This window comes from Lissotriton vulgaris, chromosome 7, assembly GCF_964263255.1.
Source record: "Lissotriton vulgaris chromosome 7, aLisVul1.2, whole genome shotgun sequence".
In the NCBI taxonomy this organism is placed as follows: Eukaryota; Metazoa; Chordata; class Amphibia; order Caudata; family Salamandridae; genus Lissotriton; species Lissotriton vulgaris.
In genome coordinates, this window is record NC_141695.1 from 595,629,527 (window position 1) to 595,646,583 (window position 17,057).

General features: G+C 42.6%; 1 protein-coding gene across 4 annotated transcripts in view; it reads left to right on the plus strand.

Annotated features, from left to right (window-relative positions):
* RNF157 (ring finger protein 157) overlaps positions 1–17,057 on the plus strand; it is a 548,807-nt gene that overhangs the window by 393,622 nt on the left and 138,128 nt on the right. For all 4 annotated transcript variants that reach the window (XM_086930701.1, XM_086930704.1, XM_086930702.1 and 1 more), the window contains exon 16: positions 2,775–2,834. In XM_086930701.1, the coding sequence (XP_086786827.1) occupies positions 2,775–2,834 (60 nt within the window). The remainder of the gene's footprint in view (positions 1–2,774; positions 2,835–17,057) is intronic.

The window sequence follows — 17,057 nt, forward strand, 5'->3', positions numbered from 1 at the left end:
CTGGGGTTCAAGACTGTACTCGTCGCCAAAATAATGTTGTGTCCTTAGAGGAAAAAGACCAGGAGCCAGGATGTATATTCAAGACTTGTTTATTCAGTCTTCAGATCAAGTTACATCAGTGATGACTCCAGCCAGCCTAGTGTTGTACCAGCCCCACCAGGAGCAGCCTCCCTAGCTGCTCAGCCCATCTCCAACTGCCACATTCACCCCAGTCAGTCACCCAGGCATTCCACGCATCACAGACACACCAACATTCTAATACCAAGACACACTCTGGCTGAGCAGCTAAAGGCAGCAGGGCTAGAGTGCATATTAAACTAATATGTAGAATACAACAAAGAGCTCTCAAAAGCCTGTGAAATGAAAGGCACTCAGATCAGGTACTCCTCCCCATGAAAAGATTTCTGTACTAAACAGAAGCATTTAAACTGTACTCTTGGCCTGATGGATGTACGATCCTTTGCAAATAATGATGTGCAATTTGCATACCGAATGGTTTGGAAGTGGATGTGCAAATTGCGATGCACTCTATGTGCAGAAGGCCTGCAAGGGCTAGCAGTCCTAAATCCCTTCATTCTCAAACAGGAAGCACTTTTTAAAGCACCCCTTTTACCTTTCTATTTCCACAACAATTGGCTCTACATAGAACTTCCAGAACAGTGTTTCATGGTGGAAGACAACCAGATACTCCTAACTCGTATTACCATCAATGATTTACATTGGCAGTGAAGATGTTGAGATTCTAAGGGGTTATTTGTTAGTGCAATTGAATGTGTACAGGCATTTTAACCCTGTAACCCATCTGAGTAAAATGTACTCCATGGTATGGAAATCATTACAGCTCCTTCAGCTGCGGAGTTAAACCAGTTCACCATGAGGGAAACACATCCACTTGTTGCCACAAATGTGTGGTTCTAATTTAATTCACCAATCACAAACTCTTCCAGATAATTTTCTTTTTCTAAAGAATTTAATCTAGCTTAAGCTGTTCTCTATTTTATTAGTTAACCTTAAATTTCCTGAAACAAGGAATGACCTTGCAATAGGATCGTACATGCAATATAAGTACAGAAAGTAAGTGCAAAATAACAGCTTGTCTATTCATTTAACTTTCTTTTAATCTTGCACTTTACTTGTATAATAGATGTACAGAACATTTCATATTGCACTCTGTCTCTTCTGGTTTGGGGTTTGAAAGCAGTTGACCAAATAAAGGCTTTCTGAAGTTATAACAATGTTTACAAACAATAATGGATGACCGAGTTTGTATTATAGGTCTGTATATTTTAGTTTTGTACAAAGTGTATATTCCTTTAATGATTAAGTTAGTGTAGCCCAATATATGGCAGTGGAGGGGGCACTAATAGGTGCTACTAGAGCGTCATCCCTCTGACGAATGGGACTATGGAGGTGATGCCCCCCACATCTAGCCATGATGCCTATAGTATACCTGAACGTGGGTGGTAGAATGGATACAAGGGACTGGTAGGGTGTTAATTATTTCCTTCCCTATTATATATATTTTAACTTGGCGTGTTAATAGACCACACTTGAGTCTTTCTTTACTTTGAAGAAGACCTAAAACCAGCTTTAGGCTACTTGAAAAGGTCGAAACATGTTGGTAATTACGTTTCATTGATTACACATTGTGGCCAATATTTGAATATTGTAACCATACCAGTGGAACTCTATAATAAACTAATTATTGAGTATACTCCTAGGTATTTTTAACTATATTTTCCCTTCTTGTCTAAATAACCGGATGCAAGACATTATCCTGACAGCAGATTTCTAAAAACTCCCAGGGTTCAGACTAGCTGTCCTTGGTTGAGTCTGCTGAAGTGGCATTGTTCCTACCCCTGTGTGAAAGACCGTCAAATGATGAAGCATGCCTTGATAAGTTGAGGGTGAGAAGACCTCTCAAAAATCTTTTGATGACCCCCTCATTTAGAAAGGTAGGACTGTGAGATACCAGTTCATACTTTGCAACCTTCAAATAGTTTTGTGTTATATGATTAGGTTAGTGGCTACATTGGTTACATCATTCTTTGCAGAGTGGTTTCCCTATTTAGCTCTGCATGTCTAAAGTCCTAGCTATTAAGCTTTTTGTGTAATGCTCCAGATACACTTCAGAATTTAGCCACTCAATCAAAGGCAGACAGGTGTTCTCAACTGTAGGGTCTACTTTCTCAAACTCCATGCTCATGGGTCTCAGGATTGTATTGATTCTCCAAGTGATCACTCTTTCTTGCATGGCTCTTCTCTGCTTTGGGAGTCTCCCATATATTTGGTAGGTTACCATGCTTAGAATGTTTTTTTTCCCTGAGGGATTTTTCTAGTAATTTTAAAGGGACAGTGGCTCTAGGCCTTGCGGCATATGTATTCACGATGTTGGAAACTGCTGGGATGTTCAGTGGTTTGCAGTACTTTATTTTAAAACTGTAGTAAGATATCCCAGTTATGAATCCTGGAGCTGTTTTATTTATAGTATTTAGATTCAGTGCATGGGGAATTTCACAAGAAATAAAAATCACTAAATAATTTCACATGCTTCTAATCTATGGTGTTGCTGGTTACATTTGTGCTAAATTAGGCCTCTTGTTGGGAACAATGTCGAGGAATGCTGTAATGCATTTTAGCTCACACCAGTGTCAGCATTTGTGCAATTCTAAGTTTCTTGCTAGACGTTTTCAAACAGTTGAGCATGCATAGATTTAGGGATGGGTGAGAAATGGTCCTGCAATAGTTGATATGTTGTCTTTCTTTATTTGCAGTTGACGCCAGTGGAACTCCCAGATAGAAATTTTGTCTCGGCAGATGAACTGGACGCAGAGGTATGTTCTGTACTCTTAATGGCATACATGTGAAATGTTGTGACTAATACAGATCCCAGAGCACTTTTGCCAGCACAGCGTAGATTTTAACAAACGTACTGCAACAAGGCGTTGCCTTGACATTCCTCAAAACATCCTTTACTAGCACCTGGCCACATGGCTTGACTCATTGCAAGTGACTTACTGTTTATCCACCTTGCTTCGGTTACCAATGGTCCAAATCTCAGTTCTTCCTGCAACATGGATCACTGTTCAAACCATATCCCACAAAATGTCTGCAGTCTTTTAGGGTGAGGTTCTAGATTTTTATTTGTGGGAAAGTTCTACCAGGGTCCATGAGTTAAGCACCAAGCAGGTGGCTGTGTAAAGTGAGTTGCAACCTCCCATTCTTTCCATCTCACCTTCTTCACATCAAAAGCTTGGTTCCAAGAAGGACTTGACTTGCCTTTGTTTCCTTCTGAAAAGGTTACAGCCATATTTTTCGAACTATCGCAGCAAAAACTCAGTTCTCATGGAACAGAAAGATCTCCCAGGTTTTAACATCTGCCACTTTTACCTTAGTAGGTAGACCTCTGAAAATGTAGTGATATATAAAAGTTTTGTTGCCCAGAGATTGCTGTGTTTCTCTGGATCATTCGCAGGCACTAACCCAACACGATTCCTAGATGCTAAAATGCGTTCCCCTTTATATCCACTTCTACGTTTACCATTCAAATCTGTCTGAATTGTATGTGCATGAGATCCTGCTAGATAAATGGAGTGGGTTTTCATATTAACTCATGTGTTGGCACGGTGTCCAACTTAGACCCTTCATCTGTCTGTCTTCCTCTTCTGGTGCCCTGATTGGTCTGCCTTTAGCTTTACCCTGACCTCAACAGCTCAGTTATTATGTTCTGTATTGATTTTGGAATATAGTATTAATGCTTCCATTGTATTAGCGTCTTTCAGTAGAGGAGGTATCAGAGATCTTTACATATCACCATCATGAGGCTAGAAATCCTCGCTATATCATTAAGAAAGAAATATTAAAAATGATGAATTATCTTCTGTTACTTGTATAGCACCCATCTATTATTGGTATGGCCTTAAGGCACTTTTGGGCGTTCTGCTCTGCTCCTTGTGGCCTAAGCCTAGTGTGTGTTTTGAGTAGTCATTAGTCATCGGTGTACTGGGAAGTATATGAAAGAGTGGTTAATTGAGTGCAGTGGTTGCCAGGAACTGCTTTGATATGCTAGAAGTTTGCTGGTCGGGTCTCATTCTTACCTGCTTGAGTTGTCTTGTTCTTGTGTGTTAGTGTCTGAGTGACGGGGAGCAGGATTATTTGGCTTCATGTTTTTGGTGTGTGGGGGTGTATGCTTGCTCGTTGCCTATTGTATCCACTTAGATTAGTCTGCTTTTTAACACAGTAGTTATGTACTACAGGTTGTTATGTAGTATTTTATGCACAATGGTGTCTTTAGGAAATCCATCTTTTTTAATGTTTCCATTAGGATTTGCATGGATTTGGACTTTGATACCGGTTATCTGTTACTTCTGCGCAGTTTGGGTCTACAAACAGGCCACAACTGCATGTGCTGGTCTCTTAAACATCAAACTGTTTTGGATATTTAATTGGCATGCCTGACACTTTGTAAGTCAGCTGTAATTGAATGTCAACTTTCAAAATGTGAAAGTGACAAAAGCTTTTGCAACTGACATGTGGCAAACCCTTTGACTGCACTTAAAATCAGTCACATCATACTGCAGGTTAGTGGAGTGGTGTGGCTCACTGGTTAGAGGTGGCAGACCCGGAAGTAGAGAACGGCCCGGGACCAGGGTTCAATTCCTGACGCGGCAGGGTCGTGGACCAGGGTCAACGGACTCGATAATTCTCGCCTCGGTGCCTACTCTAACCAGGGATCACACTCTGCAACTCTGGGCATTAAGCTTGCCTCATCTCTACAACGGCCCCCACATCGCCGGGGATGCCTGGTTTCACCTTGGAGATACCCAGAAGGGACCATCTCACAGGGAAAGCCAGGACGGGTTCCCCAGCGGTCTTCAGCGCCAGGACACCCCGAGATGGGGTAACAGTGCGCTTTACAAGTATCACCATTACATTTATCACCATTACATGTTAGGCCTGGACGGCAGAAGTCCAAATAAAGCTGTTTTAAAACTTTGGGTAACAGCTTTACCACTTTGTAAGTGAGTTGTAAGTGTGCATTTAAAAGTTATGCACAGCTGTTGGTGATAAATTCTGTAAAGTAAAATGTTGTTCTACTTGCAACCAGAACAGTTAATGAGTGTGAGGCCTTGGTTGTACAAGGAGTTGCAACTTTTTAAGCTTGACATTTTTGTTTACAAAATAGTTTTCTTAACTACAGTTAAAAAAAATGACTAGAACTGTCATTCTCGTGACATATAAGCAGTAAAGGCAAGTATAAACCAATAGCCACAATGGGATTTTAATGTATGTTCTACATAGGTGTCTTTTATACAGTTTTTCGTTTTTTTTACTTTTAAGTAATTGGCTGTACAGGTGGATTTAATAATCTTGCGATTGAGACCCCTAGGCCTTGCATATGCTGTCAGGCCTCCAGGAAGGTAGGTGACTTCTTGCACATCGTCAAAGCGTTTCCTCATGAAAACATTTCTCTACCTGGCTATGATGCCCTTAAAACCTCCGGAAAGATGTTCTCGCAGATGAAACAGAGTGTTTCACCATAAAAATTGGATGCAGATTTGCTGAAGAGTGGTGGGAGTTTGTTTTTGATCATCCGAGGCAGAAGTGAACTAACTGACTGTGGAGAGCAGTTCAACCAGAGAGGGAGAAGAATTTCAGTGCTGCTCAGATATAGCATTTTAGATTAAAAGAATAGGGCAATGTGCAGGAAATCTAACTTGATACAGTCAGAAAGCTTCGCCGACCACAGTTATGTTCTCATACAAATTCCTGCAACCACTCGTAAGGCAGAGAGAGATCTGTCTAGAACATGGCTAGAAATTTGAAGGTGAACTGCTGTATTGTAGCCATATTCAAATCTGACAGTTTAAATTAATTTGCCTGTCTATCCTTAGATGTAATCTCAAGGTGGTGGCTAGGTGCGGGTTCAGCACGCCTGTCTGGGTGGAGGGATGTGAACAAAAAACCTATTGACTAGAGTAAAATAACTCTAGTGTCTGGTTTGTGAAGGGAAGTGTGATTTTCTTCCGAATATCAGAGCTTTTTTAATAAGCGTGGGGATGCAAAAGGGATGCCAAATCTGGAGCACCACATTTCCAGGTAATTAGCTTAATTTTATTCCAGGTTCCTGGCAGTGTAGATGTAATTAGGAGGACATGGTTCCCATCGTGGGATTCTTCTACAGATTCAGATTTAGGACTCGCCTCAACAGCCTGTTTGACATGGGTATCCTACCATTGCATCCATATTTGCAGAAGATCTATCCTACTTAAGCAATGTAAGTTCTAGAAGCTCCTGGATTTTCATGACCTTCTGCACCAATTTAGTGTAAATGGGCAGGTTACACACAAACACCTTACAAATTCACCTCCACCACCTGAGGTATCAAGGCGCATACTTGACGACTCTGGTGCTGAACAGTGTCCAGAAACCTCATTTGGTGTGCCACTCAAGTCTGCTTCAATCAAGGTGTCCCGTTCTGCATCCCTGCCCCGGAGGTATCTAGGACATATGATTATTCATACTAATGTTCCACTTGAAGGCACCAATTGATCCACACCCCTAAATGCACACTGGATACTGTCCAATATATCAGTCAGAAATTAAAGTTTTTTTCACTGCTAAAGGGCAAAGGAGAAAAGTGCTTTGATGTACATGTTCCACAGTACTGGTATACTCTATATCAAACAATGTGGCAACACTGAAAGGAATTGCTCTTTCTAGCAATGCAACTTTTTCTGGGCAGGAATTCTCTCTAGTAATGACTCCCTTAGCAATCTGCCTCAATTAAATATAGCTAGGCTGATCAGGCTATGTTCAGCAGCTCAAGAGTGGTGTCTTCCTTGGGAGATAACTAAATCAATCATCTGAAACGGGAGATTTTCCATTTAACAGGTTATGGCATATGCTTCATAAGCCAGTGCTTGTCATCTTGGGTAAGGAAGGGTGAGAGGCTAGATACGGCTAATCTCTGTTGTGGCCAATTTAGATTTGGTTTTGTTGCACTGTTGACTCCTTGGTGAGGTCTTACTATGCGCTTCTTCTCAGGGAAGAGATGTGATGGCAAATGTGTAATAGGGAAATAGTATATCCCTCTGCGCAATTGTTCAGATTCAGTGCCTGAGAGCTTGTTATCTTCACCTCAATCTGCTTGCAGGCAGCTGGAAATGTTACACTAGGAAACTGCTCAAAAGCACAACAGCATTGGTTGTTGTCACCAGGCTTCCCTCCATCCAATCATTTCTCCCTGACTCCCAATCAGGAAACCTCGGTTGGTCTGGGACTTAATTGTTACGTTGAATGCCTAGGCTCATAATCCATTTGAATCCATGGCCTATTTGCATTTCAGACTACTGATCTAGAAGCCTGACCAATTAATTAGGAAATGTGCCCAAAAAGGCAACATTTGCCAATGAATGTTTTAACCAGTTATACAAAATGTAAAATTAATAGTGCTCTTGGCAGGGAAGGGCCTGGCTTTCTAGTGCTCCGCCTCAGCGAAAAAGTAGATAATTATGCTGCCTTGTAACCACACCATAGATACATACCCACAGGGGCTGCGGACAATCTGCAGATGCAGCGCTAACAGACCAGATTTATTTATTAATGCAGTTTTTATATAGCACGGACATTACCCAGAGGTGTTAGAGCGCTTTACAATAGAGCAAAGAACTTTAAATAGGAAATTCAGAGTAGCGGGGTAGTAGGTGGCAATACGCATATCTATGGTTACTCATGGTGAGAGTTAAGTATTTACAAATTGCATATACATAAGAGATTATTTTAGTAGAAAAGTTAAAACGATTAAGTGTACATAAATACCTATTACATATTTACAGAGTTAAGGCCGAGAGCTCGTTATAGCTCTCCAGAGTGTCATGTAACAGTCTGGGTCATGCCATTGAATATGAAGGTGTATGCCTCGTTGGGAGCTTGGCAAGGAGTGTTATTGAGAAAAATGTCTTTGGAAGAGAAGAGTTTTGAGGTATTTTTTGAAGATCCAGAAAGAGGTGGTGGTGCAAAGTTTAGGAGGTAGCGAGTTGCAAAATCTAGTCTTATTACCTGAATAAGATTGGGCCATAAGTCTTTCCCTTTTGAAAGTTGGAGGTTCACGCAGAAGATTTTCAGCATTTTGTGAAGGTTTAGAGCCACCTGATAACTTGAGTATGTTTGCTAGGTAGCGAGGGGTGGAAGTATGAATGGCTTTTTCGGTGATACAAGCAGTCTAGTATATGGTAACAGGAATCCAGCGAAGAGTTATTAGCATAGGTGTGATATGGTCATTTCTTTTGGCCACGTAGACTAAACGCATTGCCAAGTGGAGAATGGATTTTAGAGGAGATAGGTGTGTCTTGGGAAGGCCTGCATGGAGAGAATTACAGTAGACCAGTCTGGAGAGTAGATTGGACAAGAGTTTTCAGGTCTTGCTGAGGAATGTAACTTCGGGTCCCCCAGAGAATGCACAGTTGGATGTGTGCATTCTTGGCCATGGTGTTAATTTGAGATTGGAGGTTAAGTCTTTTGTCCAGGATGACACCTACGGATTTGGCACAGTCCACAATGTTACGAATGTTCAGATTATTCATCCATGAGTGAACAGGAGGTGGAGAGTTTGAGGTAGAGATAACAAGGATTTCGGTGATATTCAGTTTACGTAATGAAACGTCATCCATTCTTGGATGAGGTTGAGGGTGGTGGGGAGTGTAGGAGAGTCTGATCTGCTCGCTATGGTTACCCCCATTTTTTTGCTGGTGTTTCACTGTTTATCGACTTTAGTCTGGCTGGGGGCCCTGGTATTCAGGACCCCAGCCTAGCTGCTTCCTCTCTAAAATGATTGCATGTACTTTAGGTACACTCCAGGTTGGTTACTGGGTTAACAATACAAAAAGGACTGTCAATGGTCTGTACAATTAAAGGGGGCAAAGAAAAATGTGACAGGCTCTGTGTCTCCAAAAAGGAAATAAATCCCATCAGCCCACCCATATGGCAGAGCTTCATCATGAATGAAACCTGTTGCAGGGGCACTCAGCCCCTGCTCTGGCGCGAAACTGGACAAAGGGAAAGAAGTGTAACCACACCTCTCCCCAGACCTTCCAATAGGTGGGTCCCCAGAGCATGTCCAACCCCCTAACTTAGTATAAGTATGGAACCCCAGTCCTTAGGACTTCAGATTACACCTGGACGAAACTCTGCAATATATATCCTGGAACTTCGACATTCTGCACGACTAGAAGACAGAAGAATCTCCCTTGGGGTCAAGGAGTGACTCCCTTGCTCAAGCAGGTACCAAGAAGCATCTTGCCACTCTGCATTTCCGAGACTCCCGCTGGACCCCGAATTATTTGCGACTCAGGACATGGACTTCCAGACTTCTCAGAGGCCGACACGAGATCCCAGCAAAGCTGAGACCCGCTGCCCTCACGAGTTATGTGGGACCGGAACTCCTGGACACCGTGCACATTTGCTAGTGCATCAACTTTCCGAGCTTTCCTGAAGTTGTGCATTGGGCTACTTGTAGTCCAAGCCCGAGCACCATCTGCACCGAAGATTGTGGGCCTACACTCCACGAGTGTTCCATGGGCCCGCTTCTAGCATTTCCACTCAAGGCCCCTTCGCGGTGCTTGGTCCTTCGACTGGTGGGTCCCCAGGAAGGTAACTCTTCTTTCCTTTGGGCTTCCCTGGTTGCTCCAGATGTGCCCGGACCTCCTACCAAGAGGTGAGTCCCTCAGACCTTGCTGGTCTGCACCAAAGCAAATCTTTGCATTCTGTGTGGATTGCTGTTGTCAAGGGTTGTTGGGTCTAATCCAGAAATCGACACTGCAGCACTCCACATCCTTCGTGGAACAGCTCAAATCCAGCTCCTGGCCATCCTCGACGCCTCCTGGTCCTCGTGGCTGAAGAGTCCAGCTTCACCTTCTTCACCTGAAATCACCCGACATCGGCGGGCATCTTCTCCTCGCCGTCTTGGTCAATGGCAAGTGACCCAGACTCTCACCTCTGCTTTCGGGTTCTTCACATCTCCGAACCACCCGTACACTTTCCGCTTGGACGCCAGCAGCACTTTGCAGCAGCTCTCCATTGAAATAGATGACGAAACCCGACCTGAAAAGACACCTATGCACCCGGATTCCCTGGGTGAGGTAACTTGACTACTCCTGTGCTCCCATAGGTGTTGACTCTAGAACCTCTTAGTTCTATAGGGGTTTGCCCCAAGTCCTCTTCTTAGTGTCCTTATTCTTTAAAATTCCAACTGCGACTTTCCCCTTAAAAGTTAATGGTGATTCGCGGCTATGTTTAGACACTGCACGCGTCCTCGTGGGTCACCTGTGTCTCTACCTTGGATGGTTCCTAGTGGCCCCAGCGGTTCTAAAGGCTCTAGGCCTTGTATCTATGTCAGTTGTGGTTCTTATACCACTTTCTTAATATATGGTTTGGTACGCCCCTAGGGCTCAACGTATATTGTGCTAACTTACTGTGTGCTGAATACGTTTACTGAATGTACTTTTGCTTCTAGCCTCATAACGAGACTAGAGGGATGTGTTTAGAATAAATACATATATTTTATATATATATATATATATATATATATATATATATATATATATATATATATATATATATATATATATACCTGGTGTGGTTCTCCTTTCATTTGGTCATTCACGAGATTATAGACTGGTAAAACAAGCTGCTTCACATTCCTTCAAGACTTAGCCGGAAGGCTGCTCTCCACAACTACCATTAGGTTAGCTTTCTATATAGGTTGTCTTTAAACCGATCATCAATACGGGTCATTTGGACTGGTGCAAGGTGCCCACTAGAATAGTGGACAGCATATGCCAGACCAACTTCTCACAGTGAGATTTGTGCAGAGGACACCTTGAGGGAGAGTTGGGTGTCGTTAGCATGGAGATGATAGAGTACCCCGGTCTCTTTAAATAGGGCTTCAAGTGGTCCGATATAAAGATTAATAAGGGTTGGTGCAAGGATAGAGCCTTGAGGGACACCTTGATCCACAGCCTTTGGAGGTGGGAGACGGTTTCCAATTTTTTCACTTTTATTAATTTGAGCTCTCCCTGTGTAAGATTAAAACCACTTAAGTATTATGCCTTATATTACGATTCTTTGTTTTAGTGTGTTAACAAGTGTGTGAAGGTTTACGGTATCAAAGGCTGCAGAAAGGCCACAAAGGATTAGGAGGTAGGAACTGCCTGAGTCTAGCACTAGAAGAGCATCCTCAATAACCTCTAGAAGTGCTGTTTGTGTGCTGCAGCCTTGACTGAAGCCAGATTGAAATTCTTCCTGAAGATTTTTGTCCTTTGTGTTGGGTGATTTGCTCAGCAACACATCTTTCAGGGATTTTAGCAAGGACAGGGAGATTGTTGTTAGGATGGAAGTTGTTAATGTTATTCACCTCAGTGGAGGGTTTCTTTTGTAGTAGGGTCACCTGACCAGTTTTGAAATCATTGGGAAAAGATCCTTGGCTGAGAAAGATTAACCAGATTTGTCCAGTAGTACAGAATGTGGGTATAGAGGTCTATTGCAATGTTGCTTGGGATAGGGTCTAGAGAATGGTTTTCAAGATGTTCTAGATCCTCCGTGATTACGTCAGAACTGTGCCAGGAGGTATTGTATTTGCATATTTCATATAGGGATAGATGTGTATCTTAATTAGGAGGGATTTAATTTTTGCATCAGAGAATTGTACAAATTATTTTGCTTTCTTTGTTGGGTCATCAGATTTGATGTCTGAAGATCCTGCAAGTTAACAGCAGGTCTCATGCGATCGCATTGGAAGAGACGTTAAGATTGCAGCTGTAAGTCTCTATGGGGGAAATGGCACAGAGGCCCATTGAATTGGTGCTGCGGCAGGGCACAAAGGAGTCGTGAGAAGCAGTGGTCAGGAAGATGATTCTGTGGCAATGCAGCATGGAACAGGCAGATAACAAGGCCCAAAGCAAGGTAGGAGGGGGGGCACAAGTCCCGTTGCACAGATTAAGAAGGAATTGCGCTTCGGTCCATTAGATGATACTCTCCTGGGAAGTGGAACTCCAGCCCTTATCAGGACACTGTTAAGCGTGGAAGAGTATGACAGCTGCTGACACATTCAGAGATGTGAAACCTACATATAAAAAGCTTAAGGAGACGTATAGAACAGAAATTGTCACACAGAAATGTGCTGGCGACACTTGACTACCTAAAGAAAGATCAGCTGGTGGTTTATTAGTACTTAAGTGAAACTGCACCTACTGTCCTTATGAGCAAAGACAATTACCATAGGAAATTTGCACTATATCTGCGGTATTCAAATGTACTCACAGGGTGAATATAATATTGTCAAAGTAGCAGCAGTGTTTCGTTTGTAAAAAGAACGAGTGCCAATGCCAAAGCTCCGCTCAGAAACCCACAGCCGGTCCTTTGAAACATTGGCACGCCAAATACCTTGGCTGCATACAAAGGCTGCATAGTCTTGAATAGACCTAATGGTTCTTCTATCCACTATCAGACACTCTCTGTTCATTTTTTTATGTCACTCATGCACGTTCCTGCATTTCCCTATGCCATGTTTTTTCTGTCTTTCTCTTCCTACTTCTTTCCCCTTAATGTGTTTTTCCCTTTCTTGCTTGCGTTTAATGTCTGATGAGGAAAAATAAGTGCTGGTCCCCAAAAATGAGAGCTGGTGGGCCCCACTACTAACCACCGGCTCAAATTAAGCACGGAGTAGCAATACATTAATGGCGTCATCTGGCAGTGTCCTAGAGTACCCTAATAAACTCATGACCGTGAAACCCAAAGTGGGTAAATCCCAAGCCAGGGAGAAACAACTTCATACTCAACATTATGCAGTTCCAACCGCTGAAAGCTCCCTTAAACCTGTTGAAACAATGTTAGAAGGCTACAATGACAAATTTGAAGAGATAGTACAAGTGACGCTGGATACTGAAACCGCATAGAGCATAAGATCAACGCAGTTGCTATTGATGTCACACTACTCAGAGCTGGCCATAAGAAATTGGCAGAGAGGGTCACAGTCAGTTAGTCCACCATGTCCTCATTGCGCCCCACTGTGAGCGAGCTGCAAGCTCAAGTGAAGAATCTATCAGGGTGGTAGGGATCCTGAATCACAGAGCAAAGGAGCTCGAAGGCATTCGTGGGGGGATAATGTGTGCCTGGTGAATGTCTCCGAGAGCATTGAAAGCCAAAACATAAATGACTTTCGGGAACTATGGTTCCTGCAGAATGTTTTCAACAGTATGCTGCCACAACACTTCGTGATAGAAAGAGCAGATAACATGCCATGGAGACGACCCATGCTGGAGGTACCACCCAGACATATAATTGTGAGGCATATGAATTACTGTGACTACATATTGAAAATGACCAGAGGACACGTGCGATGGGAACTTGAAAATGCTACAGATCATGTTTTCCCAGACTACACAGCATTAGTTCAGTGGCAGCAGTGTACTTTTCCAGAAATCATATCATGCATGCGGGAGCACAATATCTAATTTGCTCTCCTGTACCCAGAGAGACTGAGAGTAGTGGTGAAGTGCAAACCCCAGATCTTTGAGTCTTCAGAGTGAGTTTGACACTGGCTGGAAAATACAGGAATAGCATGGATGGACACAGAATGTGAAAGACAGAGACGGAAACACAAAGGAGTTATGTTATGTTATGTTAGGTTTATTTATATAAGGCGCATAGATGCTCCAGCAAAGGAGCGTCCTGGCGCCCGACAAGGTAGCAACACAACATAACTGGTTAGAACAGAGCAGGGAAAATTCAGGGAAACAGAAAAGTATTTAAAGCACGACGGAAAGAAAGCAGATCCCTAAGGGCACGAATCGCAGGGGGAAGAGAGTTCCACAACGTTGCGGCACGAACTTGAAATGAACGGCCGCCTGCCCTGCAGCGCTGGAAGCGGGGGACAACCGCAAGTTCTAAGTCCGACAATCTTAAGGCCCGGGTCCGAACATAGCAGGACAAAAGATTGGCAAGGATCATTGCAGGGGATCCCTTGAGGATTTTATAGGCTACACAAAGGACCTTAAACTGGATCCTTTGCGCAATCGGAAGCCAATGCAGCGTACGCAAGGTATTAGCAGTAGGGCAGAATCTGGGAAGCCCCACCACAGCTCTCGCTGCGGCGTTCTGAACACGCTGTAAGCGGGTGCCAAATGATGAGTGAGGAGAAAGAGAAGATCATCAGGTGGGCTCCCCACAAAGGAACAAGCTGCTAAGGAAATGGGCAGACTTGCAGAAGATGCCCTATCAGGCAGGCCAGAGAATCAGAGCATGGTGTGTCCGGTGGGGACGTGGACACAGATGAAGCTTCAACTTCTGATATCTTGACCATGGGCCCAGAGCGGACCCTTGTGAATTTCTTGAAAACAATTGCTTGGAAGAATGGGAACATCTGCGGGGAGGGCGGCAGTAATGACCCAGCAGAGACTAACTGAGCGATGGACCTATTCTCAGAAAGACGTCGGGTTGCAAGCTTTCAGTAATATTAGTGATGAGCCAAGCTGGGGTGAACAGTTGACGCTGTTGTTTCTCCTGCGACACACGCACTGTCTGCTATCCAAGAGTAAGTTTAACCAGCAATGGCAATGCCAATCGGTCTTGCCATATTGATGAGTTTAGTGTTGTAGTTTTTAATAAAGAGCATTATTATAATGCTAACATATGCTAACCTGCCTATTTGGTCACATTAGACATACTCCAGCTCTTTCTGCCTAGCTGCTCCCCAAAAGGTATGCAACCTTTGATACAAACACTAAGTGAAAATGGAGATTAAGCGAAAAGCACCAAACCGGACTTGCCTATCAAAGAACAAACCAGCAGAAAATTCCACGCTCTAGCACTCTGCAGCCACATAAGTCCTAAATAAAAGCCTACACCCACTAAGTGCTGGGGCTAAAAGCAAAACTTTAAAAATGACCAAAAACGCGATGACAGAGTAGACTCTAAATACTTATTCCCTTGAATGAATTGTCTTCAAACTATTTGCAATTAAATAACCAGACTTGCATATTAAAAATCAAACAAGCAGCAAATGCCAAGGTTTACTCTCCAGCAAATGCCACGTTTTACTCTCCAAAAACCACAGTTGATGGACCGAATGCAGAACAATGTCATACATTCACCCCAGTACAGAGATCTGGGCCTAAATCCATCGTTTTTTTGCACTCCACACCACCCCAGTTCAGATATGGCCATATGCAAATTAGTCTGACCCTGTGCCTCATGGGACTGTATGACATTGTTCTGCATTCTGTCCATCAACTGTGGTTTTTGCACGTTTTACTCTCCAGCACTCTGCAGCCACAAAGGTCCCAAATAAAGGCGTACTGTAGGCCTTTATTTGAGACTTATCTGGCTGCAGAGTACTGGAGAGTAGAACGTGGCAGTTGCTGTTACTACTGTAGCGTGGAACTCGGTGCTTGTTTGATTTTGGATAGGCAGGTCGAGTTTAGGAGTTTTCTTTTCTGCTCAATTTACATTTATTGTGTTTGTGTTGCTATAGAAGTGGCATGGCTTTTTTGACGTGTTTTTGTACAGTTTTAAAGTTGTGCTTTTAGCCCTGGCACTAATCACTGGATGTAGGCCTTTATTTGGGACTTATGTGGCTGCAGAGTGCTGTAGAGCAGAACGTGACAGTTGCTGCTTTGCTTTTAGCCCCGGCACTTCATGTTTTACAAATTAAGCTCACTTCTACAGCAAAAACCACAAAACCTACCTTTTTGGTCACATTAGACTTTCCCCAGTTCTATCTGCCTAGGTGCTTCCCGAAAAGCATGCAACCTTTGACACAAACACAGTAAGTGTAAATGCAGATTAAGAGAAAATCCCCAAACCAGACTTGCCTATTAAAGAACAAAAAAGCAGCAAGTTCCAAGCTCTAGCACTCTGCAGCCATAGACGTCCTAAATAAAAGCCTACCCTCACTGCTTAATTTGTAAAACATAAAGTGCCAGGGCTAAAGGCAAAATTTAAAAAATGACCCAAAAACAAGTAAAAAACGTGATGGCAAAGTAGACCCTAAATAATTATTCAGTTGAATGAATTGCCTTCAAACTATTTGCAATTAAATAACCAGACTTGCATATTAAAAATCAAACAAGATGCAAATGCCACGGTTTACTTTGTTTCAAGTGGGGTTATGTCCAACAATGTGGCCGGGTAGGACAATTATAATTTCAAAAACAAGGGGAGACCCGGTCACTGTTTTTCTTCTGCAACTTTATTATTTAGAGCAGAATCTCAGCCTAAGGTATTTAATCCTTAGGTTCTTTTGTATTTTATTTTTTAGAAAATAGTGAAACAACGTTTTTAAAATTTTTTAAAAGAAGAAAAAGTCCGAGGTTTACTCGCTGTCTTGCACAGTGACATATAACATACAAGTGCTACAAACAATTATTGTGTAAAACATACAAAAAGTACTTGTGGCAATTTTTATCACAAACATTTATCAAACAAAATTGTCAATTATTCATCCTCATGGTAGTACCCTACCAACTCTTTCTACAAGGCCACTGTGATGCAATTTTTGCTAAGAATCTGGCCTGTAACGCAAAGGCATACTTAAAATTTTTCATTCATTACGATTATTTTTGAAAAGCCTTATGCGGAAAAGAAAAACATTCGAAATTGAAACGAATGTGAAGTTTACTCTCCAGCACTCTGCAGCCACATAGGTCCCAAATAAAGGCCTACACCCAGTGTTTAATTTGTAAAACATGAAGTGCCGGGGCTAAAAGCAAAGCAGCAACTGCCACGTTCTACTCTACAGCACTCTCCAGCTACATACGTCCCAATAAAGGCCTATATCCAGTGCTTAGTTTGTAAAACATGAAGTGCTGGGGATAGAAGCAAAACTTTAACAAGCATTTGCAATGCAATAGGTCTCGCATTTGCGAGAGTTTACGCTATTGGCATTGTAAATGACAATGCCTTTTATTTATCGGTTTTGATAATTAACACATAAATAAAAGGCATTATTATTTACAATGCCAATAGCTGAAACTGTTCTATATGCAAGACCTATTTCATTT